At 39.6% G+C, this 23,952-nt stretch overlaps 1 protein-coding gene across 3 annotated transcripts; it reads right to left on the bottom strand.

Moving 5' to 3' along the window:
- Positions 1-1,885: 1,885 nt before the first annotated feature.
- lancl2 (LanC lantibiotic synthetase component C-like 2 (bacterial)) lies at positions 1,886-20,272 on the bottom strand. Of its 3 annotated transcripts, XM_028025900.1 has the most exons (11): positions 19,768-20,272; positions 18,087-18,371; positions 15,451-15,568; positions 14,526-14,564; positions 14,357-14,429; positions 9,705-9,852; positions 8,803-8,949; positions 7,749-7,931; positions 3,987-4,163; positions 3,821-3,893; positions 1,886-2,547 (listed from the first exon to the last, which is right to left on the bottom strand). In XM_028025900.1, the coding sequence occupies exons 2-11, from the start codon at positions 18,249-18,251 to the stop codon at positions 2,471-2,473; spliced, it is 1,200 nt and encodes a 399-aa protein (XP_027881701.1). In that variant the 5' UTR covers positions 18,252-18,371; positions 19,768-20,272; the 3' UTR covers positions 1,886-2,470. The 3 variants fall into 3 exon arrangements, with proteins under 3 accessions (XP_027881701.1, XP_027881698.1, XP_027881699.1); XM_028025897.1 differs by having other exon boundaries at positions 14,357-14,564; positions 19,768-20,268; XM_028025898.1 differs by having other exon boundaries at positions 14,357-14,564; positions 18,087-18,283; positions 19,768-20,268.
- Between the last annotated feature and the right edge of the window lie 3,680 nt (positions 20,273-23,952).

The raw sequence follows: 23,952 nt of genomic DNA, 5'->3' as shown, positions 1-23,952 counted from the left end.
GAATGGGCATCAACCAATGAAAAGCGGTCCCTGTGGTAAGGTCCATACCCTCGGTCACGTTACTGTGTGGTAATTAACATATGGTTAGTTTGACACATTTTTCTGAATGGACTTACACGCTTTTTAGCTTTATTTCATCCATCCATTGTTTAACACCTTTGTCCCTAGTGGGGTCCGGAGGGGTGCTGGTGCCTATCTCCAGCTAACGTTCCGAGCGAGAGGCGGGGTACACCCTGGACAGGTCGCCAGTCTGTCGCATTTTAGCTTTACTTGTAGTAGTTTTTCTGACTCGCCCCGTCTCGTATCCGCGGACTCCGGTTAGCTGAAATGGCGCTATTTATAACCTCGGTGGAGAGGGGCGAGCCAAGGAGAACTGAGGGATTCATTGTCCGTCAATGAAATCAACCAATGGGCTATTGCGGTCGATAAAAATTATATTAGATATATAGTTTTTATTAAATTATAACAGGCTAGGTATGTGCATCAGTCTGTAGTCCAGTCCGCCACTCCTTCCCTGGACAGAAGTTCAAACTGAATGCAGCTGGGGGTTTTTTCTGTTCAAATTGTCAACCCGCCACAGTGGCGGGTGAGTTGCTCCAATTTACATGCCACTTCATACTTTTACCTGCATTTGGCCAGTGGCGGGTGCAAATAATCCACAAGTTGAATTCCTCACAACCATGACAACGTTTGGTGTTTGCATTTATCTTGATATGAATATGAACTTTAGGGAATAAGATAAATCTATTACAGACTTAGAGATGTATCAATCATCTTTAATCAGCGACTAGAACTGGCCATATTTTTCCTAAGCAACTTTATTTATGATTGGACATCTATTCATTAAAAATAAGATATTGTCATTCCATATCCCCATCAGCAAGGACTTTGATGCACTTTTTGTTAAATAACAACGATAAAGTTATGGGCATAATGATTTCACGACTACTGTGCAATCTAATTCATTCATCTTTGTTATGTTCTATATTTTCTCTTCTTTTTTTGCATTATTGTCCTTAGGAAAAAATATCTGAATCTGTGTAAATTGGAAATGGTCAGACCTCAAGGAAAACTGGAGTCTGCCCTGAAATGACAACAGTTTTGTTTTGTAGAAGCATATGGATATGAGGCTTATATTGGAGCATTATCATGAGGTAAAGGAGGTCAACACTGTAATATTAAGAATATTAGTGTAACCTGGTTGTATGTCTCTTTTGTTATAATTACACAAAATGTATTTGTTTTGGTTATTGTATTGTTCCCTACCTGACTGAAAATCTGTCATTGTTTTAACCGTGTTACTTTAAGAGCAAAAGCCCCTCTTTTTTATTTCTTCTTCTGTGGTATTGTCTTTAAAATGTTTGCGTCCCTTAGGCGCAAACATTTTTGTCATGTTGTCCTGCAGGTCAGGTGTGTAATATTTATTTTCTATTTAAATACATATTTATTTATAGATCTATTAAGTTAATTTTTGTTACGTACTTCTGTTTTGTGTAGGGCTGTTTTGTGTAGACCAGCTTATAACACGGTTGTTTTCTGTTTGTTGTTCTCGTCCGAATAAATCGAGAAATCATCTTTTTAAAGACAAACCGTATCACGGCCTGATAACTTAAAACCAGCACAACGCAGAATGGATCCGGTTACATTAGCTCATCTGAACTTCCTCCCAGCTGTGTGACATTAAACACTGAGTCAGAGCTGGTACAGCAGCTTACGTTGAAACACCACCATGGTGCAGCCAGGCTGCAGACACACCAAACAGGAAAAAGCTTTCCATGATATCCAACCACTTTTCAGCCTGGCATAATGGAAAGCCTGGCTGTTGCCTGGGGAACCAGTTCCCACGGCAGGATCAGAGCAGCATGCACAGGAAAAAACACTCACATTGATTCTTCAATCCACATATATTGTTTACAATTATGAAATCAAAGATGACACTTTAGTACATTTTGACACACATGAATGGATTCTTTCAAACACTACAGACAGGACATGAGACACCAAGAGCTGCAATAATGAACATGCAAAGGCATTTTAACACCTGAACAGTATCACACCTCATTCTCTGTGCGATGGGGGGGCGGGGGGATGTGGGGTTGTCTCTGTCAGCTGACAATGAATCGTTCTGAGTGAGAAGGTTCTTCATGGAGTCCAAAACACCACCGGACGAGAGGGAAGAGCGACATACAGGTTTCCAGAAACCTTCCTGTTGCTGATCCACAGAATAATAATCTGTGACAGAAATCTCCCCTCCTATTCCCCCGAAACCTCTACCTCCTCCTCCTAAGAAACAACATTCATCATGCTGTTAAACCAGGAATTCTTCAGAAACAAACTGATTTCACTGAAATTCAGCTGCCAACAGGACTGTTCTGTCCAAAGCAACAACAAAGTTGTCCTGACACCTCCTTGACGACGCCCTCCCCATCTCCTGCCGTCCCCCCAATCCTCAGCCTCATCAGCTGGAGGGTTAAAGCTCAAAGGCAGGGAAGCTGGAGGCTTCAGGGTTGGCCATTTCCGACAGGTAGTGGATGGTTCCTGCCATACCTGAGTAGAGAAATACATCCACATCATCATCAACATCACGTCTCACTCTGTTTATACATAATACAGCAGTGAAGCTCCACCTGTCTTCACATTCCGCCCAGAGTTCTGCCTGTCATTGTATCTGATCAGAAAAGAACAATCTGGACAAATCACTATTGCAGAATTACAGGTCAATCTCTGAACTTACATTCATCAGCAAAATTATTGAAGGAGCAGTGCTCAGTAGAATACAGGTGAGCCGGTCAGACTGCTGAGGCATTGAGGTGTTAAGGAAACTCAAGTTGCTTTGGCTTGTCTACATTGTTGATAAGCCAAAGCAAGATCAGGTTGCTGGCTAATTAGCCACAGTGAATCCATGACCATTAAAGCAAGTATTGGTACTCTTGGGAGTGTTGGAAGAGGCTAAGTCCTGCTGAAAAATGAAATACCCAAATCCATAAAGACTGTGGGCAGAGGGAGGAATGAAGTGCTCTAACACTTCCTGGAAGGTGGCTGTAGACTGCCAGGAATATAACAAAGTTACTGATCTGTAGCCAAGAAGCTCAGTGTCCCTCTGAGGAATCACGAAGCACCCTAACACACTGTCCATCTGGTTGGTTTCTGCAAGGGTTTTACTCCCTGACAACTGATCCTATTGAAAAACAAGTAAGAGTGATATTTCACATGGTCTGGGTAGGAATTTAATTTTACAGGCAGGACTTTTCCTGCTCTGTTTCCTTTTCAGTACTGAAGTTCAGGCAAACTGAAGGCACCAGCTACTGAGTCAGCTGGCTAACTGGACTTTACCGTAAGGTAAAGTTGACCAAGTGTTGCCAAGTCTTTGACAGCGGTTAGGAAGACATAATCCTGCAGGGATTCCTCCAAAAACCCTGCTGAGCCTGCTGGTAGGGGCACCAGGACAGTCCACCAGTGGCCCACCACATTTATATGATGAAAAATGTTAAAAGTCACAAAAGTTCAGAGGTGGAAGAGCAGGCATCATAATTTCAAAATAATAGCATGAGGCCAACGAGCAGGTGCAGGGATGGAGCAATTGATGCCAACCTCCTCACACCCAGTTCAATGAGTTAACTATAAACCTATAACCCATCTTTACTGTTACTGTTTTATAAAAAACCTATTTAAAATAAACAAACCACACTTGGCTTGGTCGGGAGGCAAGTATAACCTGGTGGCCCATCAGATTGATAGTACACTGGGGCAAACCTGATCCTAGCCCTGGAGGAATAATACCAAAGACGTTTGTGAGGTAAACACAAGGAGATAGATGTACCTTCAAATAAAGAGTATGGTCTGTCTGGGATGCGACAGCCATGAGTCCCATAGTCCAAGCACCACTCAGCAAACTGGAAAAAAGCAATCACACCACCAGGTCAAGAGCTGGTCCAAAACCGGTCACCATGGTGAAGCTTAGTTCAGTTCCTGAGGCCCTGCCTTACCTTGCATGCTCGATACAAGTACTTTTTCTCCTGTGTGAGCTTATATAGGGTTAAGAAGGCATAGCCGTTGCCGGCGGTCCCATGGCAGATACCGTAGCCTTTCCTTAGCAAGCCCCGCTGCCAGATGACCTCAGCACAGTCTATTGCCTCCTTCAGGTATTTCTCCTCTTTGAACATCTGCAGGACATAGTCAGGGAGAAGGAACATGAGTACATCCTAACAGCTCAACCCAATGCAGAGAGGAATCACCATTTAGTTGAATCAACAGTTTAATGACATCTTCCTGCCAGGCTGGCAGTGTTTCCCTTCTCTCTGGAGGATGGAAGAGCAATGAGCTCTGTCATGAAAACTGGCGTAGGGTTGTGAGATCTTTCCAGGTACACGCAGAAAACAGAGCATAAAGGCCTGAGAGAAATAAAGTGATCTTGTGGTTTGATTTAAGTATAATTAAAGATAAATATATATGTGCATATTCAAATACTGAATGATTTTCTGAAATGTATTTTTGTATCTTGATCTGTAATGGTTACAAAAACATGATGATTATGGTTGATAATTAATAATGGATTACAGAACTGTGTTGGTTTAAAATCATACTCAAAGTTATGATGGATGTAAATGACAAGATGATTGTGTTAATGATTTATAATGCATTAACAGAAATGTGATGATTTAAAAAGATGGAGTTAAAGTAATGAGTGAGGTCCTGTTCTCAGGCTGTGTCGCAATAGGCAAGCTGAGCAGAGCGGGGGAGGAGGGAAGGTTCAAGGAAATAAGATTACGGAAGATAACAAGAAAGATAACCAGATGGCCAACAGAAAAGAGGAAGGTCATGTGATGCTTATCGCTGTAAGTTACGCAAGAGCTGACGGTTGGGGAAGGTTGGGACTTTCCATTGTCTCATCGAACGTTCAAGAGGGCAAGTACACCATCTTCCCATACACAACCATGGGTCGAGATAGTATAAAATACGGCAAAAAGAGGAACAAACTGTTCTTAGTCTGCGGCGCTGAAGACGAGTCAACAAGAGGACGCAGAGAAAAGACCAGCAGAGGACCGCACCCTGGAGCCACAGGGAGGTTGAGACTTCGCACCGCCAAAAAGGGACAAGATCCTTCAGCCCCCAGCCCTGGCTCCTGATTCTGCCGCCAACTCTGCCTCAACCCAACGATCTCAAACCCACTGCAACAGACTTGGAGAAAAGTCAAAGGTCCCGGAGGGATAAAGAATTGGGCGTTCAAAGGATAATGACCCGTTCTGCTTTGCTTCTATTCTAAAGAGGATTTTGCCACACAAGGAGCAAAGACTCTAACTGAGGAATTAAAGATTTCTGTTGCCAAGATCAACTGCTATCTGGGTATGAGTTGAACTGCTCCCCAAAAGCCTCACTCAGTTAATTAGTGACATAGGTCAGAGAGAGAAGTTAGGATAGTGTGGTTGATTTATGTTGATTTCTATCATTCTACTATAGTATTGTAATCACTGATAATTAATCTGTATGCCACTCGCCCCTGTTAAAGCTTGCTTAATAAATATACTTTTTAAAATTCTGTAGAAGTTGGTGGACATTGAAATTAATTGAGTCATTAATTATTTTAGTTTCTCCAGTTAAAGTAAAATTAGTGTACATGGTTCTAGTAAAGTGGTGGCTTCGGACTTTCCTTTAGTGAGTATAAAAATAATGACCCTGGGACTTGAATTTAAGTCACTAAATCTAATCTAGCCGTTTCCAAGTGCAGGTTATTTTAGAGAGAGGGCTACCGTTAACAGAAGTGGTTATTGGAGCTACGCAGCTGTGAGAGCTACTCAGCTGACTGTTTCTTAACTGTAGAGGGTCGTAACTTCTGGATTGAAGGTAGTTGGAGCTAGACAAGCCTCTCTCGCCACCAGTTTAGAATGATTATCTCTCATAGACCTCCTTTAGGGTAAGACCCAGGTCTTAGAGATATTCCGGACCTGTTAGACAGAGAACTGGACAGTAGTCAACCCTTGTTGAGGAGTGGGCGGGGCTGATTATTGCGTAATAACAAACAGCTCATAGTAAACTAAACCATCTCCCATTTTCATACATCAGTACAATCACATCTAAAACAATTAGAAGATTGCATAGAGGTGCTATATTTTTTCCCAGTCATCTGAGGAAGTGAATCATCAGACAGAGTGATATATTCCAAGCCTTGGTTTCTTGTAATTCTCATTATGGTTCATAGGTAATGAAAACAAAACATTCAGTGTCTCAGAAAATTAGAATACTGTGAAAAAGGTTTCCTATGCAGTCCCAAACGGTGATCATGGGATGATGAGGAAAGAACGGCATCTGTCAAATGATTCTTTGCTGTTTTTGCATGCTTGCTGTACAAAATACAGCAGATTATAGTCAGAAATAATATTCATTTTCAGCTTGAAAGTACAAGCTTCAATGCCATGAACAATATGTGAAAGATGTCTGGGTCTGCACCTTTCCTTGGTCTCTCAGCTCAGTTTTTGTCTTATGACAGTTATCTTATACACCCAGGTTTACACACTCTGTCCTCAGAGCTGCATTACTTATATACATATTTAAAGACTGTGGGATTTATGACTTTCTATTCTCCTCTGAAGTGTTTGACAAGCCTCTGCAGTGAAACGAAATGAGAGAAATGAAGATTCATGGACTTGAGGTAAGTGCTGGATATGGACTTGAGACATGGTTACCATTGATTCAAAGTAATGAAGAGTCTGATTGACAGATTGTTCAGTTATAAGTCTCCTTTCCTGTGGAACCAGTTTTTGTCTGGCAGCTTTTAAGGCTAGGCCTAAAATTGTCTAATAAAGAAAATAGCTACAGTAGCTGCTAGCTTTTTGTGCTACTTTCCATTTATGCATCATTTGCAAAAATGATTGCCAAAGGCTTTGTTTTATTTTTTTATTTCTATATAAAAGTATTTACAGTCCAATGATTCTTTTCTCCCCATGTGTCTGCTTATCTGCCTAATAAAACCCAGGTGACCAAGCTGGTAATCCTGGGTCAGGTTCTCTTGGAGCCACCTTTCTGTTAAGAGCAAGTTGTTCCTCTCCACTGCTGCTCTATGCTTTATCAGAATCATGCTGGATTCCTTGACACCTTCCAGTCAGTTGAATTCTGAAGAAATAACCTTGTCTACCATGATTCTATAAACCTGGATTTGTCTTGACAGAAAACCTGCTGAGCCTGGTCGTCTGTGCACCAGGGCAGTCCACCTGCTGCCCACGGTGTTTTAGTCATCAGTGAACATATCATGTTTACACAATGAAATAAATACACAAATGTTTGGGAACTAATCATTCCACTTCCGATTCATAATTACAGTTTGTTACTAAATCATACTGGTGCCAACAACAGCTGCTAAAGCTGACCTGAGATGTTCATCTGGTAAAATAATCAGTGGTTTCAATCCTGCACATAGTAAAACAAAAGCTTGAGCTGTTATGTACTGATGTAGCAGGCAAAGCATTCTGGGAAATCTGGTCTCCTATTGAGCGTTTCCCTCTGTACTGTGCTGGACAGCGCTACACATTAGTGAACGGAGTGAGACTACCAGAATGGACCAACAAGCAGACAACCTGCAGAGCACTTCCTGACAACAGGCTCAGTCTGCAGTCAGACAGAACTCAGTCTCAGCTGTAAAAGTGCCTGAAGAAGCTTCAGAAGTTAAAATTGATGAAATGACACTGAATGCAACACTGTTCCTACAGAGCGATGAGGAGTCAGGGTTGTGCTTGTGATAGACAAGAGCAGCTCACCTTGTAGGCCATAATGAGCATGTGGATGACACCCGGAGCTCCATGACACCAGTGTACCAGCCGGTCACTCTCGTTGCTTAGCGACGATGGGAAGTTCCCGGATCGAAACCTCTTGTGGCGGACGTAGTCGATGCTGGGGCGGACCAGCTCCGAAAGCATGGTTGGGTGGAGTCCGGCTCCGGGCTGAACAGAGAAACACTCAGGTCACTGCTCATCCATCTCCATGGTTACACAGAAGGATAACAGAACAGGAACTGGTTATGGCAGACATAGACCTAATTGACTTGTGAAACCTAAAGTTATGGGAAATGTGTCCTCCTGTTACCTATTTCTAAAATGTACTTTGCTAAGGGAACTTTCTAAAAACTAGTAATATATTAATTTAATTAAATACATAAAATAAGCTCACCATAAAGGAAATTATGTATCATTCTACTGAGGGAAAAGCAGCCATTCAGTGAGACCTGGGCAGTGACCATTATGGATTAGTTGTAAATGTTCAAGCAAACCTATTAAATCATTATATCATATTGTGAAAGTGTGATAGTTTTGATAAATACAAATTACTTCACAAGAAGAAATTATATTTTAACCCTTCAGCTGTTATATATAAACAATACTATTATGAATCAAATTGAGCAGGATTATGATTTCTGTTAATGTTGGAAAAATGTCTCAAACTCTTATGAATAAAAATATTTGGCAAGCAGTTTGTGGTATTGGTTCTATCCTACTATTATCCTAATATTTGTGCACTGATTTGCTGAAAAAGCAAAACAAGATTAAAACAGTTTTGTCAAAAGTCCTAATGAGTCTTTTTCATCATGTGATTATTTACTAATCCTGAGAAGACTAAGGCTTCTGATTAACCAACAACAATACATTCACACAATATGGAAATGGTCTCAATGTCTAACTCCCTTCACTAAACTACACCTGACCTGTTGACTTGTGAGCAGATCAGCTACTTTCAGATTTTACCTTATAATTTATAGATTTTCTGAAAATGTACAACTGAACCAGCTGAGCAGCTATGGTTGGAGGTTTCTCCTACCTGCATCAGAATGTAAAAAATGCCAGTGAGACCATGGGCAGCGCCAACATACTGCTTCTTGTGCCATTCATAGAGGAGAGGACAGCGATCCGTCTTCTTCTCCTCAGCTGACATGCTCTTTCCTGATTCCACGATGGCCGTCACCACCTACAGTTAGGAGACGATGGACAATCAAAGCAATGAGCCAAGTATATCCCAACAGGCATGTAGGTGTGACCATACATACTATACATACATACTATATATATATATACATACTATATATATATATATATATATATATATATATGTAATTCAATGGGTTTTCTTTATTTTCATGACTATTTATAAGGCAAGAAATCCCACTTATTAACCTGACAGGGCACACCTATGAAGTGAAAACCATTTCAGGTGACTACCTCTTGAAGCTCATCAAGAAAATGCAGAGTGTGTGCAAAGCAGTAATCACAGCAAAAGGTTGCTACTTTGAAGAAACTAGAATATAAGGGGTATTTTCAGTTGTTTTACACTTTTTTGTTTAGTGCATATTTCCACATGTGTTATTCATAGTTTTGATGCCTTCAGTGTGAATCTACAATGTCAATAGTCATGAAAATAAAGGAAACTCATTGAATTAAAAGGTGTGTCCAAACTTTTGGTCTGTACTGTATATATATATATATACATATATATATATATATATATATATATATATATAGATAGATAGATAGATAGATAGATAGATAGATAGATAGATATATACACAGTATATATTTATTTTTAAATGTGCAAATCAATACAAGATATTATTCCTGAAACACAGTCGTATGGGTGCAAGATAAGTACAAATCATAACTTCTCCACCAAGGTTCTTCAGGCTTAATGTTAAGCCATTGACTGTGTCAGTAGTGAGTGGGGATCACCTTGGTAATTGTTGCCTCATCCACAGCATCAGCCCCAATTTCTTTATTAACATACAGCAGAGCAAACAAATATCCAGTCCGACCAAACAGCAGTTCATCAGGCATCTCGTTGTCTGGACTGACGACTGAGCGTTGTAACTGGAAGAGCCTGGAGGAGATCCAAACGCTTTGATCAGGGCTAAGCTTTTATTGTGGGACAAAACTATATAAAACAAAATGCCTTCAGTTAGTATTATGCATAGAACACTATGGCAAAATATTCACTATTTTGAAATTTAAACAAGGGCTGTGTGAAATCAGAACCAGCGTTTTCCATTTTGGTGCCCAAAGCAAGATTATGAGCAGCTTTAACCTGTCATACATAAAACTTGAAGAAATACTAACGACTGAATTTAGCGTCAAATCTATTTTATCACACAACTTTTACCATATTAGAAATGTAAGGTATTTTTAATAATAGTTCCTGTAGGTGTTCTAAATTTATGATGAAATATGTAGCAAAACTGTTTTATGTTGCCCTGTCATGGACTGGTGACCTGTCCAGGTGACCCCACCTCTCACCCGTTGACCTCTGGAGATGGGCACCAGCACCCCTGGAAACCCCACTAGGGATAAGTGTGTACGATAATATTTGTCCTATCTGTTTAACATAAGAACATGACAAACAGACAATCATAATATTTTGTGAAACATATTTAAGATAACAAATGAGGGGTGCAGGGGTAAAGCACAACCCATATGTGCAGGCCTTAGTCCTCGATGCGACTATCACAGATTCAATTCCCGGGCTGATTACCCTTACTGCATGTCTTCCCCCTCTCTCATTACCTACTGTCCTGTCTGGCCACTCTCAAATCAAGGCCAGTAAAACCACTCCAAAAATATATGCAAAGATTTTAATGCAGGCAGATAATGAGGAGAAAATTAAATTCCTTCTGTTGTAGATAAATTATGCAGCTTACCCTCTGATGCATGAATTATGATCCTTTGTGTCAGAATTTTTTTTCCATTTTTTAAAATTCTTTTCTTAAGGCATAAAAAAGGTAGGAAATTTTCTTTTGTAAAAATAATTTTTTTATTATTTTTTATTTTTATGTGATCAATTGTAATTTTGTCCAAATACAAAGTTGTTATTTGAAAAATACATCAGTAGTATTGTTCCTTAGGGGTTATCTGATGTCACAATATTTTTTTTACTTGCAAGAGTCGTCTACAGTAGAAGGAGGGACCGGGTCGGTTCTCATGCTTTTTTGTCTGTCGGCCATATTGTATTTAACAAAAATAATTTCTTGCATTTGCAGCTGATGGCCAGTAGTTGATGGTATATTTTAAGATGCATTAGTGTCCACTTCAGTGGTTTGTGTGCATTTATAACATAAAAATCCACAGGAAGCACAAGAAAATGGCTTTTAGATAGCTGTCCACTGTAGTGACCACTATGCATGAAAGGGTTAAAGTCATCACATAGTGAACTGTCACATAGATAGTCTAAGGTGGGAAAACACCTGATAGTCCAGTAGACTGAGTTTGACTGAGGACCAAAATCACAAAACATGCTACATTTTGAGCTGCTGTGGTTCTTTTACACTGCACTGTGTCAAACCAACCGAACCCTATGCCCTAAGCAGCCTGTTCCCCCCCTTCGACAGTGGTGGCGCTGCACCAAGAAACACGGAAGGAAATGACACAAAACCCTCTGAAGAACACATTGAGAACAACTTCTTTCTTTACTAAATGTAAACGAAAATAGAGTAGCGTCAGATCTTAGTCTTTGTAAAATTTCTATGATGTCTTTGGCATAACACCTTGAGCCATTTCTCCCTCTAGCGCACATGTGTCAAAGTCAAGGCCCGTGGGCCAAATCCGGCCCGCTATAGCTTTTTATGTGGCCCTCTAGATTCTAGAATAAACACTAAGTGTACTAAAATACACTGCTCAAGAAAATAAAGGGAACACTCAAATAACACATCCTAGATCTGAATGAAAGAAATATTCTCTGAATACTTTGTTCTGTACAAAGTGGAATGTGCTGACAACAAAATCACACAAAAATCATCAATGGAAATCAAATTTATTAACCAATGGAGGCCTGGATTTGGAGCCACACACAAAATTAAAGTGAAATAACACTACACGCTGATCCAACTTTAATGTAATGTCCTTAAAACAAGTGAAAATGAGGCTCAGTATTGTGTGTGGCCTCCACGTGCCTGTATGACCTCCCTACAACGCCTGGGCATGCTCCTGATGAGGTGGCGGATGGTCTCCTGAGGGATCTCCTCCCAGACCTGGACTAAAGCATCCGCCAACTCCTGGACAGTCTGTGGTGCAACGTGACGTTGGTGGATGGAGCGAGACATGATGTCCCAGATGTGTTCAATCGGATTCAGGTCTGGGGAACGGGCTGGCCAGTCCATAGCTTCAATGCCTTCATCTTGCAGGAACTGCTGACACACTCCAGCCACATGAGGTCTAGCATTGTCTTGCATTAGGAGGAACCCAGGGCCAACCGCACCAGCATATGGTCTCACAAGGGGTCTGAGGATCTCATCTCGGTACCTAATGGCAGTCAGGCTACCTAATGGCAGCCCTCCATGTGCTGGTGAGCACATGGAGGGCTGTGCGGCCCTCCAAAGAAATGCCACCCCACACCATTACTGACCCACTGCCAAACCGGTCATGATGAAGGATGTTGCAGGCAGCAGACCGCTCTCCACGGCGTCTCCAGACTCTGTCACGTCTGTCACATGTGCTCAGTGTGAACCTGCTTTCATCTGTGAAGAGCACAAGGCGCCAGTGGCGAATTTGCCAATCCTGGTGTTCTCTGGCAAATGCCAAGCGTCCTGCACGGTGTTGGGCTGTGAGCACAACCCCCATCTGTGGACGTCGGGCCCTCATACCATCCTCATGGAGTCGGTTTCTAACCGTTTGTGCAGACACATGCACATTTGTGGCCTGCTGGAGGTCATTTTGCAGGGCTCTGGCAGTGCTTCTCCTGTTCCTTCTTGCACAAAGGCGGAGGTAGCGGTCCTGCTGCTGGGTTGTTACCCTCCTACGGCCTCCTCCACGTCTCCTGGTGTACTGGCCTGTCTCCTGGTAGCGCCTCCAGCCTCTGGACACTACGCTGACAGACACAGCAAACCTTCTTGCCACAGCTCGCATTGATGTGCCATCCTGGATGAGCTGCACTACCTGAGCCACTTGTGTGGGTTGTGGAGTCCGTCTCATGCTACCACGAGTGTGAAAGCACCACCAACATTCAAAACTGACCAAAACATCAGCCAGACATCATAGGTACTGAGAAGTGGTCTGTGGTCCCAACTGCAGAACCACTCCTTTATTGAGTGTGTCTTGCTAATTGCCAATAATTTCCACCTGCTGTCTATTCCATTTGCACAACAGCAGGTGAAATAGATTGTCAATCAGTGTTGCTTCCTAAGTGGACAGTTTGATTTCACAGAAGTTTGATTGACTTGGAGTTATATTGTGTTGTTTAAGTGTTCCCTTTATTTTTTTGAGCAGTGTATTATGTTATCAATGCAGTTTTTATCTGTTTACAGAAAATTTATATAAATCAGTCTGTATCAATTAGTTTTTTGAGAATTAGTGTGGAAATTCATGCAAAATAAATAAATCCCCACACTTTTTAGTGCATTTTTGACATTGTCAAAACTGTGTATTTAACTCAAAAATCGTGAAAAACTTTCTTGTTTGTACTAAACAGCTGTCTCAGCCTTAACTGATGTCAGATTATAGTCCATGATCTATGTAGCTTATTTATGACGGCTTATTTACCATCATAAATAAGAGCAAATATTTCCGAATTAGTACCACAAACACTTTTGCACAAAAAGCCTACATCTGAAAAGATGTTCAGTAATATTATTTAATTTTAAGAATTCATTTATATTTTAACAGTCCGGTTTGTGAACAGGTTTTATCAATGGATTCTTTCACAACTGGGCCTTTTTTTTTTTTACCCCTCCAGGGGGTCTTTTGTGGGCTCTAGTATCCCTTATATGAAAGTAGGCTGATAGGAAAGGGTGACAGAGAGGGGAAAGACATGCGGCATATATCGTTAGGTTCGGGAGTCGAACCCCCGACGGCCACGTCGAGGACTCAAGGCCTCCAAACATGGGTCGCGCTATCCCCTAAGCCAGTGGTCCCCAACCTTTTGAGTCGCGCGGACCGGTCAGCCCTTTGGGGGGGTGGGGGGGTGGGGGGCACAGTACTCCGATGTTGTTTTGTTACTCATTCTGCTGCAAGTTGGCTCAATTTTGACGCGCAAGACGTAACCGGTAAAAATTTTAGGATTTTCAAAATAAAAGATCCGGAAGTAGTTCATTATTTCTTGCGCGGCCCGGTACCAATTGGTCTGCGGACCGGTACTGGTCCGCGGCCCGGTGGTTGGGGACCACTGCCCTAAGCCACCACGGCACACCCACAACTGGGCCTTTAACAGCATTCATGATCTTGATTTGGCCCAAAACAAAAATGAGTTTGATACCCCTTCTCTAGCGCCAGAGTTGTTTATGCTTATATTTACCCAGAATGCCCAGCGCTTCCTGTTTTTCGAGCAGCAAACCAACAAGAGTTTAATTAAAGTGGACTAAATAGGGCTGGTGTGAATGCAGCTATACTCTACTACTCACCTGGACACACAGTCTTTACTCTCTGTATTGTTGTTTAGTTTGTGGTGGACCACAGCACCAACAGCCAGAGGTCCTGCATCGCCACACAGAAAAGTCACTTTGCGGCCATTCAAAATCCTCATGGCCCTCTTCACATAGTCCAATGCCCTCTGCAGGTGGGAAGCCTCACCAGAGACGCGGTGCAGCTGAAGGTACATTAAGGCAATGCCTGCAGAGACAGGAGAACATTTTCTACAGCTGACACACTGCAAAATGTTCTAATCATGCAGAGCAGGTCAGAGCTGCTCTTCATGCAGTTTTGACCTGCATGGGTTGTGGAGCTCATACAACTTCCTGCACAGAAAGTTATTTGTTGGAGTAACATTGCTTATGAATTCAAGTATATGGCCTAGGATAAGCAGAAAAGCTTGGAACACCATTTTTCTAATGAAGGGACCTTAACAACTAATATAAAAAATTAAAAGTGTTATTTTACAAGCTAAAAAATCTCAGAGGCATTAGTGAAGCAATCTGCTGCGTCTCCTGCAGGTCAGCTACTATCAAACATGTATGTTTTTGTGTAAACAATCTTCCACAAGTCATTAAAAGTCTCATTACATTAGTTGTAGAAGCTTTTCTTCTGTTGGGTTGTGTCTCAAACCTTGTGTTAGATTGACTTTTTTTCTGGAGATCTAAAGTTAGTCTGACCTTTAGATAATGACATAGCCTTTCCACCTAAAATGTACTGAATACAAAGTATTCTTGTGTCATTTGATTTCCTTACTGTGATTTTGTGCAAAGAAAGAATATTAGTGAGGGAACTTAGTGATCAGGGAATGGACCTTCTCAGCTCCACAAGTCCACTACCTCAAGGTGAGATGTGCTCTTCAGCAGGAAAAAGCTTAATGCATTGTCAATAAAATTCATTATTATTATTATCTTTGTTATTATTATTATTGTTCAGCATTTCACAATAATAAATGTAATGCCGCAGTGGGCGTGAAGGTTAGCTGGCAGGGATTTTGTTCCTGGTTAGGATATATTGTTCTATATTGTTATTCTTCTCCACAGCTCCTCTTTGGCTGCTGGCAGAAAGAAGCTCATCTGGCACAGACCTGTCCAGCCGGTGTAAGTGCTGAAGTCATGGGGGTCAGCGGTCTTCAGGCCTTCTTCCATTTGCTGCAGGAGATCTTTGATCTTACTCTGGACCTTCCTTAGAAATGCTGCATTAACCTGAGCAGAAGAAAAGAAATACTGCAAGCTATCAAGTACAGGAATTGTACAGTTCAGTTATGACTTGTGTTTTATAAGTTGTTTAGCACTAGAGGTGCACTGATTGCAGTTTTCTGGCCGATCATCAACTTTTAAAAAACCTGACCTGCCGATTTTGACAGATACCGATATTTTTGTGTCTGTAAGGTCGCTAACCATATAGTGACAAAGTTGCTAAGTTGGCAACAGTGGGGTGACTGTTGTTAATCACACACGTGCAGACGTGACCTGGTGGGAGGTCTGTCAGTCGGTCTTCTCTCATAGCAGAGCAACATGGGATGGTGGCTGATCGTTAGACCTTTGTTTAGTAGATGAAGACACTAGATAAGATCGGTAGATACATTTAGGCCGATTCCTGATCACCCAAAATCAGGGCTGATTATAGGTGCTCCCCTGTTTTCCAATGTGTAATGATTAGAATTATACACCGAGTGCAGATTATTAGGCAACTGAGCACTTAAGTTAATTTTTATTTTATGCATACTTTCCAACTTAAAGGTGTATAAAAGTAAATGCTTATTGGAGCTAGGCATAGCAGCTGATGTCTATTTATTTAAAGAGGGGGGTCTTAGGAGATCAACACATAACCTGTCACAATAAGCAAGTAATTAATCATATGATAAATTAAAATGAACACTGACTTGCCCACTAATGTGCAGTCAGAAATTGAATGGAGAACCATGGAACTAGACACAGTAAACAAATCACTGAGAGCACTGTAGCTCATCAAATAGAATTCCATTCTTTATAATGCAACTTGCCTAATAATTGGGCACACAGTACACAATTCCAAATTTTACATTCAATTTTAAAAACAAGCTTTGGATGCTCAAGCTTCTACTTAATTTCAAATTTATTTTCTAATCCAGATATTTTTGCATTGCACAAACAGGATATAAAAAATGACATCAACATCTCAATGATTTAACTTAAGCTCAAAAAGAGGCTTATGATAGAAATATGGGCACACCTGGCTTACAACAGGTTCTGACGTCAACAAAAAGGATAACATTACAGCATCTGGATGGATCTTGTCAAGAACCTAACCTAGAACCTGTTGAATTTGTGACTATCCCTAAAAGTCACATTGTTGCCAGGAAACCAATTCTACCAAGAAGAGGGCGTTTACTTAAGGAAGAATTGTGGTCAGTTGCTGTTCAATCCACTGGATTCATTATGGCACTAGAAGAAGCGAGATGTGGATGTAAAGAAGTCCATGTCAGTGAAGCACATCACACCTCATTCCCACCGTAATGATTTCAAGACCTACACACCACAAATCACCTACTTTTCTAACCCAAGCAAAGAATAGTTGGAATCAAATGTGGAAGTAGTTTATCTTAACTCTTCATTTATATATATATATAAAAAAGTAAACAAAATGTTATTTTGTTTTGAGCCAGAATATTCTACCATTTTTTAATTTCCCAAAAAACAAACTAAAATCTAATGTTCCAAACTGGATCCCTTAGCCATTAAAATAAAAGACAACACATCAATTACCTGAAGCAAACATTTAGCACAAAGATTGTTGATTGGTTTTACAAATACATGTAAAAACAGGAAAGAAGGAGGGCAATGGGAGGAGCTTGAATCATCCGGGATTTATCCAGGCATCATCTGGGAATCATCCAGCTGGCATGCAGACAACTTCCACACCTTACATCACCGGTAGACTGACTGCACTGTATCTAGTATTAAAGTTGGTTGTAGATTATCATAATCAACCCTATTAAATTAAATATGGGTGTCATTAGAGTATCATTAGCAAAATACTGGATCTGATCCCAAAACTGCAACTATAAAGATTTAACTATGAATGTTTATTTCATTTGATTTGTTTCACTCTCCATAAATATGAATAGTTCATGTAACAACTAAAATAAAATCTCATTTGAATATTGTTTAATTAAACAAAATGTATGCACTTTGTGCATGCAGGCATTCCAACAGTGCATTATTAAGAAATATTTTATTTAGTAATCCCTTTACCTAATTCTTACTTAAGATAGGAATAGTTTTGAACTTTCATATGACTTGTATAAGATTTCCATGATAAATATTCGCCAATGACAACACTCAAAAACTTACTTATTTTTAGTATTTTGTATCGCAACGTTATCAACATGTAATTGTGCATTAGCAAATGTTTAGAGCTACAAAATGTCATAGACTTCGTTTAACCAATATTTATGGATAATCAGTTACAATATAAAAAAATAATTGTTGTGAATTAACGGTTTCATGACATTCATAATGGAATGCAAGGCTGAAAGTGGAATAGTGGTTAAAGAATTATTAAAAAGCAAACAATGACAGCAATGATGTCTATCAGGTAACAGCATGTTGTACTAAGCAGCCGTTTTTAAGAAGGTAACCACTGGTTACTAACTAACCAGAACAGGTTATCGTAGCCGAAGCTAAGCTAACTGCAGCTACCGTTAGATAAAAATCAACATAAAAGCCTTTATCTTCCCACCTTTCCTTCAGCGTCAAGCGGCTCGTCAGAGTCCAGCTCAGCTCCAGCGTTCGAGACAGCGAATCCCTGGTCCCAGTCAGGATACTGGTTAGGGAAAGAACGCTCTTCCATCTCTGCTTCTGTAGTTGATACCAACTTCAGCCGCTTGGACATATTTTCTCCCATCGCTACGGCGGCTCGGGGGTGACACTAATCCTCTGCAACGTTGTAGAGGGAGACACATTTCATTCCCAGATGTGTGGAGTCTTTATTGTGCTGTACTGTAATGCGCAAATGAAGCTGTACCTGTTGCAGCGCATAAAGAATAAAATTTAGTCTACATTAATTTATTTGAAAAACATTAAAAAGAAGCAATCAATCCCGTCAAGCAGTTGATGAAAAGAGTTTTACTTCCAGTAGCTGCCGCACTGTATATCCTAAATATCCTAAAGTATTCAGTAAAAAGTGAATGTACACATTATACTTCTGGTTCCTTTTAACACTTTAATCGCCATTGCAATAAATTGAAAAAGTCATTTTCTTCCAAAGTTCCATTTTTTTCTGTGAGCTGACTAACAGTTTCCATCACATCATTGCATCAAAAATACTTAAACATAATTTTAACAAAAATATCAAATGTAACTTCACAGACTACAAGAGCAAGTCTGTGAAGTGAGCACAGACTTACTTACAGTAACTTTACAGTTAAATACTGTTAACGTAATAAAATAAATATAGTTAAATATTGTTAGCCATCACCATATTTAAATGTTATGATTCTGGTTATAATAACCTTCGAAATTGTTATTTAAATTTTTATCCATAAATTTAACCCCCCAAAAGAAGTGCTAAGTGTGTTAATTTTCATTTTTGCTCAGAATTTCATCACTTTTAGCCAGTTTGCTTTTCATGATGCGACACAAATAGCAAGCTGTTCTTAGCTGTTTCATTAATTGGATGATCATTTTTGAAGTCAGCTAGTTAACAGACATTTGTCTCTCACCCAGAGCTGATGGAAACATGCACTTAGTATTTTCTGAAATTGAATTAATAAAAATGCTTTAGCTTTAGAAACACTTTAGCATTACATAGGCATAAAGACTTTTACTAGTCTAACATGAAATAAATTGCTTTAGATACAAACTCTACTGCTTTACAAAACCTGAGTTGTGGAATAAAAAGTGTAAATTTATTTACTTTTAATTTTTATTGTATTATCTTGTGAAGTTGATGTAGGCCTATTTTCTTTAGAGAAGATAAATGACAATTTGCGATCATAATTTGTGATTTAAAGGTTTTGTAGATAAACAGAAAATGTGGCATATTCTTGGTGATTACAAGAAAAATACGTTTAGAGAAAGTTCTAATGGTACTTGTATAAATATATAATATAAATAATCAAATAAATGAGTTGATCTTTGAGCATGCACTTCAGTTCTCTCCGTAGAAACCCAAATAAAGCAGTGAAAGTCACCTTGGGCATATTTATGCTCTCAACAAGGCTGCACCAACTTCAAATCTATTGAATTTCAAATTAAAAACAAAGATTGATTCTTTTGTTTACATGTGAGAGAAAATTCAGAACAATGACAGACTGTGAGGCTGCTCACTGAACAGTGCTACAACAGTGATTGCTGGCCGCTATAGGCTGTAAACATGCGGTACTGCAGGTAGAAACAGATGGAGCTGGAGCAGAGCTTACCGAGGCGATGCGACCGGCTCGGTTTTCACTCCTTACAGCTCCAGTCACAGTCTGTCCTGATCCGTCAGCCTCTGGGCAGCCTCACTCAGTGCCCCGATGCCCAGCCTTTGCTTGTTCCGCTGGAGAGAAGAAGCGTGGGGACCGCAGTCAGAGCGTGCAGGCAGCCATGTGTTACCGCATCACCGAGTCGCTCCCTCCTCCGCATCTTTCCCGCTTTCAACGCACCGAACGATCAGGCAACGATCTGCTCAATAAAATCAGATCTCTGCGTCCCACCTGCACCCAGACAGGCGCAGTGCCAAGGCTGCAGAAGGCACGAAGCCCCCTAATCAGGCCAGTCGGACAGAACCCGCACCAGTAGCCGTCCCTCTCGGCAGCTGACTCCCGATGTGAATGGTGACAGATGGTGTTAGTGTGTGATGCTGCGTTGGCTGGATTAGGCAACACAGAGAACAAATTCTCTGTGTTGCAGCTCCAGCGTTCTGCACTGTGGAAGAGGACTGGTCTGGTCGTCCACCGGGAACATTTCAAAAATTTTCTTGAGGATTATAACAAGGGAGTTACTGATGCCACGCCATTTTACTTTAGCAGTATTATTCACCAGAGCAGAAATAATCCAAAAGTGTTATTTAATACTATCAGCAGTATTGTTTCTCTTCCAGCACATCATGTTTTATTGACCTCAAATGACAACTGCAATATGTTCCTCAGGTTTTTTTTTATAAAGAAGGTGATAGACCTGAAAACCAATATACCTTTGAGCTCATCTACTTTTCCTGATGAGCCTCAGTGTTCGGATTCATTCTCTTCTTTTGTCCCAATTACATTAAATGAACTGACTTCACTAGTTGGTAAAATGAAACTTTCTACTTGTTTGTTGGAAATATTACCCCCCTCTCTACTTGTCCAGGCTCAGACTCATTAATACACATTAAAATACCCATTGTATTTTTAAAAAGCAGTAGTGACCCCTCTTTTAAAGAAACCCAATCTTGACCCTGGTACTATCTCCAATTTCTGTCCCTTCTCTAAGCTTCCTTTTCTCAGTAAATTACTTGAAAAAGTTGTACAAACTCAACTCAGATCCTGGTTTAGTCAGTAACAGATTTCTGATCCCTTTCAGTCTGGCTTTCTTAAACACCATTCCACTGAAACTGCTTTAGTAAAAGTCCACAATGATCTTTTAATGGCTGCTGATGAGGGAAAATGCTCGGTGCTGGTTTTATTAGATTTTAGTGCTGCCTTTGACACTGTTAACCATGCAATCCTGTCAAACAGGTTAAAGGTCCTGTCTGGTATTTCTGGCTCAGCTTTGGACTGGCTGACCTCATATTTATCTCACAGGACATTCTGCATTAAGACGGAGAGGTTTTCCTCTGACTATGCCCCCATAACTTGTGGGGTGCCAAAAGGCTCAGTTTTGGGTCCACTTTTGTTTTCTTTTTATGTTATAAAAAACCATCTCCAATATATTGATGGTATTATTCAGTCCTTTATATCTCTTATCATATTTACGCTGATGACATTCAGTTGTATTTTTCATTTAGACTGCATCAACTGGACAGGTTGGCCATCCTCGTCTAATGTTTGTCCCATATCAGTGATTGGTTCTCCAGTAACTTTCTGGTTCTAAACACCAGTAAGACAGAAACTATGATTATTGCTCCCAGTCACCTTCACAACAATATCAGCCAGACAATTGCATCCTTCTGCCCATTAGTAAAATCAAAGGTAAAAAATCTAGGTGTTGCATTTGATTTGATTTATTAATAAACTTTACTTACTTACTTACTCTATGGCTTTCTCTTTTTGCATCAGTCATCCATCAACTTTCTACTTCAATTCCCTGAAGACATATTGAAATTTAAATGTATTACCAAGGAAACAACAAACAAAACTCATTTGTTCTTAGAACAAAAGAACATAAAACTTAAAGATCACATTATATAAGTCTAATACAGAAAATGCAAGAGTAAAACAAATCTACCACTCAGCATTTTACTAACTAAGCAATGTCTAAAGATATAAGGGTTTTTTTGTTGTTTGATGGAATTTTGGTCCATTTGTCTTTACAGTGTGTCTATAATGTCTTGCAAAAGTGTTCATAGCCTTTCAATTTTTCTATGTTTTTCACATAACAGCCTAAAGATATTGTGCTTCATTGATATTTTATGAGAAAGACCAGTATGAGGTAGTGGGCATGAAGTGTCAATGGTTTGCAGAGCAACCTTTTGCTTCAATATCACCTCCAGGTCTGTTTGTCTGGAGAGCAGCGGGATAAAAATATTTTCAAACCTTGGAAAACATTCCCATATAGTTTTCAGTCTGGACTTTGGTTGGAACGTTGTTCCATCATCAGAAAATAAAGAAAAACCCATTCCATTCCCAACACTTTCAAACAGCCAGACAGAACCTGCACCAGTTTGTAATCATAATGGAAAACAAAACAGACTCACTAGAGCTCCCCGAGGAAAACCATTTACAGCAAAAACAATTGTTTGAAAAACTTTGTCTTATTTGTACTTGTACTTATTGACAACTAATTCTGATCTTTTTTCATTTTATTAAGAAACCTTGCTTCCAAATCATACCGTATGCTTTCTTTGTCAGAAAAGAGCCGCCACACTCATATTAACTTGTGCTTTTCTGATTTCACGTTCTAAATATAAACAGGGTCCATAATATTTATGCTTTTCTCAAATCCACTGAGTATTTTTGATAAATATCCTCTCTTCTCTACAAAGTAGGTCAATTGTTCATCTATAATTTTCTCCATTATTTTACATATATGAGAAGTGAAAGCTATTGGTCTGTAACTTCCTGAATTTGACCACTCTTTACCTGGTTTTAGCATTGGAACTGTAATTGCTTCTTTTCATGCTCTACGTAAAAAGCTACTTCACAGATATTATTACACAAGTCTAATAAAACTTGTTCAGATGATTCACTATTTTTATTCATAATAATGTGAGAAACATTATCTTTTTCTTCTAGCATATTATATTTTCATTCATTCTACAATCTCTTCTCTTGTTTTTCTGTACATAAATTGCCACAGTTGTGAACTTCAACCATTTTATAACATATTTGCGTTCTCCTCTGTTACAGCAGTAACATCTAATCTTTCAGAGTTGGATTTCCATGTTCTATTTAAATTTATTTGTGTATACATTTCCACAAATTTCTATTTCTCTAATAAAAGGTTCCTCCAAGAAACATTTTTCTGGGTTTTAACAAGAGCGTGTAACTTTTTATATGGAATAAAATTCTAAATGTTGTTTTTTAATAATATAAAAGTTTATTTTGATATTTTATTGCAACATCAAATTACTTTGTCCACAATGTTCTTATGTTTTTCTGTTTTCCTTTGAATTGTTTCACATGCAGTACCCAAAATTACTTCACAAGCAGAAATATTCAAATTAATATTCAAATCAATACTAACCTTTGGCATTTCTCCTAACCAGTTCTTCAAAAGATCAGTCTTTCTTCACCTTCATTATCATATTTTGCAATGTCTAAACCAATTTGAATTAGTTTGGGATAGTGATCACTTCCTGCCTTTGAATCTCTTAAAACATTTGAATTACTAATCCCTGCAAGACTCAAAATTAAGTCTATTACTGATTCAGATCTATCTCTAATATTAACCCTTGTTTTGTCACCATCATTATGAAAACCAAGTTCTTTACATCCATTCTTTCTTCCACCACTGTGGGGTAGCATCATTAATACTACTGAGTTCAGATATGCAGTGAAATTGAAGTCACAATACCGAGTGCACTACAGTGCAATGTGAAACACCTGCTGGTAATGTCACAGAGCCAGATGCCACAACACGCCTTCAAGGATGAAGAGGAATTCATGTCTCGACTGAACAGGAGAACCACTCTTAAGAAAATGGTCACTTTCTTTTGACTAATAGGTTTATATTTTACATTTTAAATTAAGTTTTTTACCTGAGTGAAAAACTTAATGGAGAAGAATGGCATTGCTGATTTTGAGTAGTTATTTGATAGATACTAGCTCCCCCAAGTGGACCTTTTTTTCTAAGTGTAGAAGATAAAAATATCAGGTTGTCATCATATAAAACTGAACATCCGTCCTGTTTGCTTGAACTTCAGTGAGGGACATCATCTGGAGAAGTGCAAAAAATAACATCTGCCTGAGAGACAACAAACTTTG

The sequence above is a fragment of the Xiphophorus couchianus genome, chromosome 8 (assembly GCF_001444195.1).
Source record: "Xiphophorus couchianus chromosome 8, X_couchianus-1.0, whole genome shotgun sequence".
Lineage (NCBI taxonomy): Eukaryota > Metazoa > Chordata > Actinopteri > Cyprinodontiformes > Poeciliidae > Xiphophorus > Xiphophorus couchianus.
Note: the sequence above shows the minus strand (reverse complement) of the source record. Positions and strands in the feature narration are given on the sequence as shown.

Bases quoted from the DNA above. Each gene is read 5' to 3' on its own strand.
- lancl2 (XM_028025897.1), bottom strand. From the start codon at position 18,251: ATGGGAGAAAATATGTCCAAGCGGCTGAAGTTGGTATCAACTACAGAA. The intron at 8,950-9,704 runs GTGATCCCCACT...TCCTAACTGTAG, and splicing joins ATGAGGCAACAATTACCAAG to GTGGTGACGGCCATCGTGGA. The intron at 7,932-8,802 runs GTAGGAGAAACC...TTCTCTGTTCAG, and splicing joins TTTTTTACATTCTGATGCAG to CCCGGAGCCGGACTCCACCC.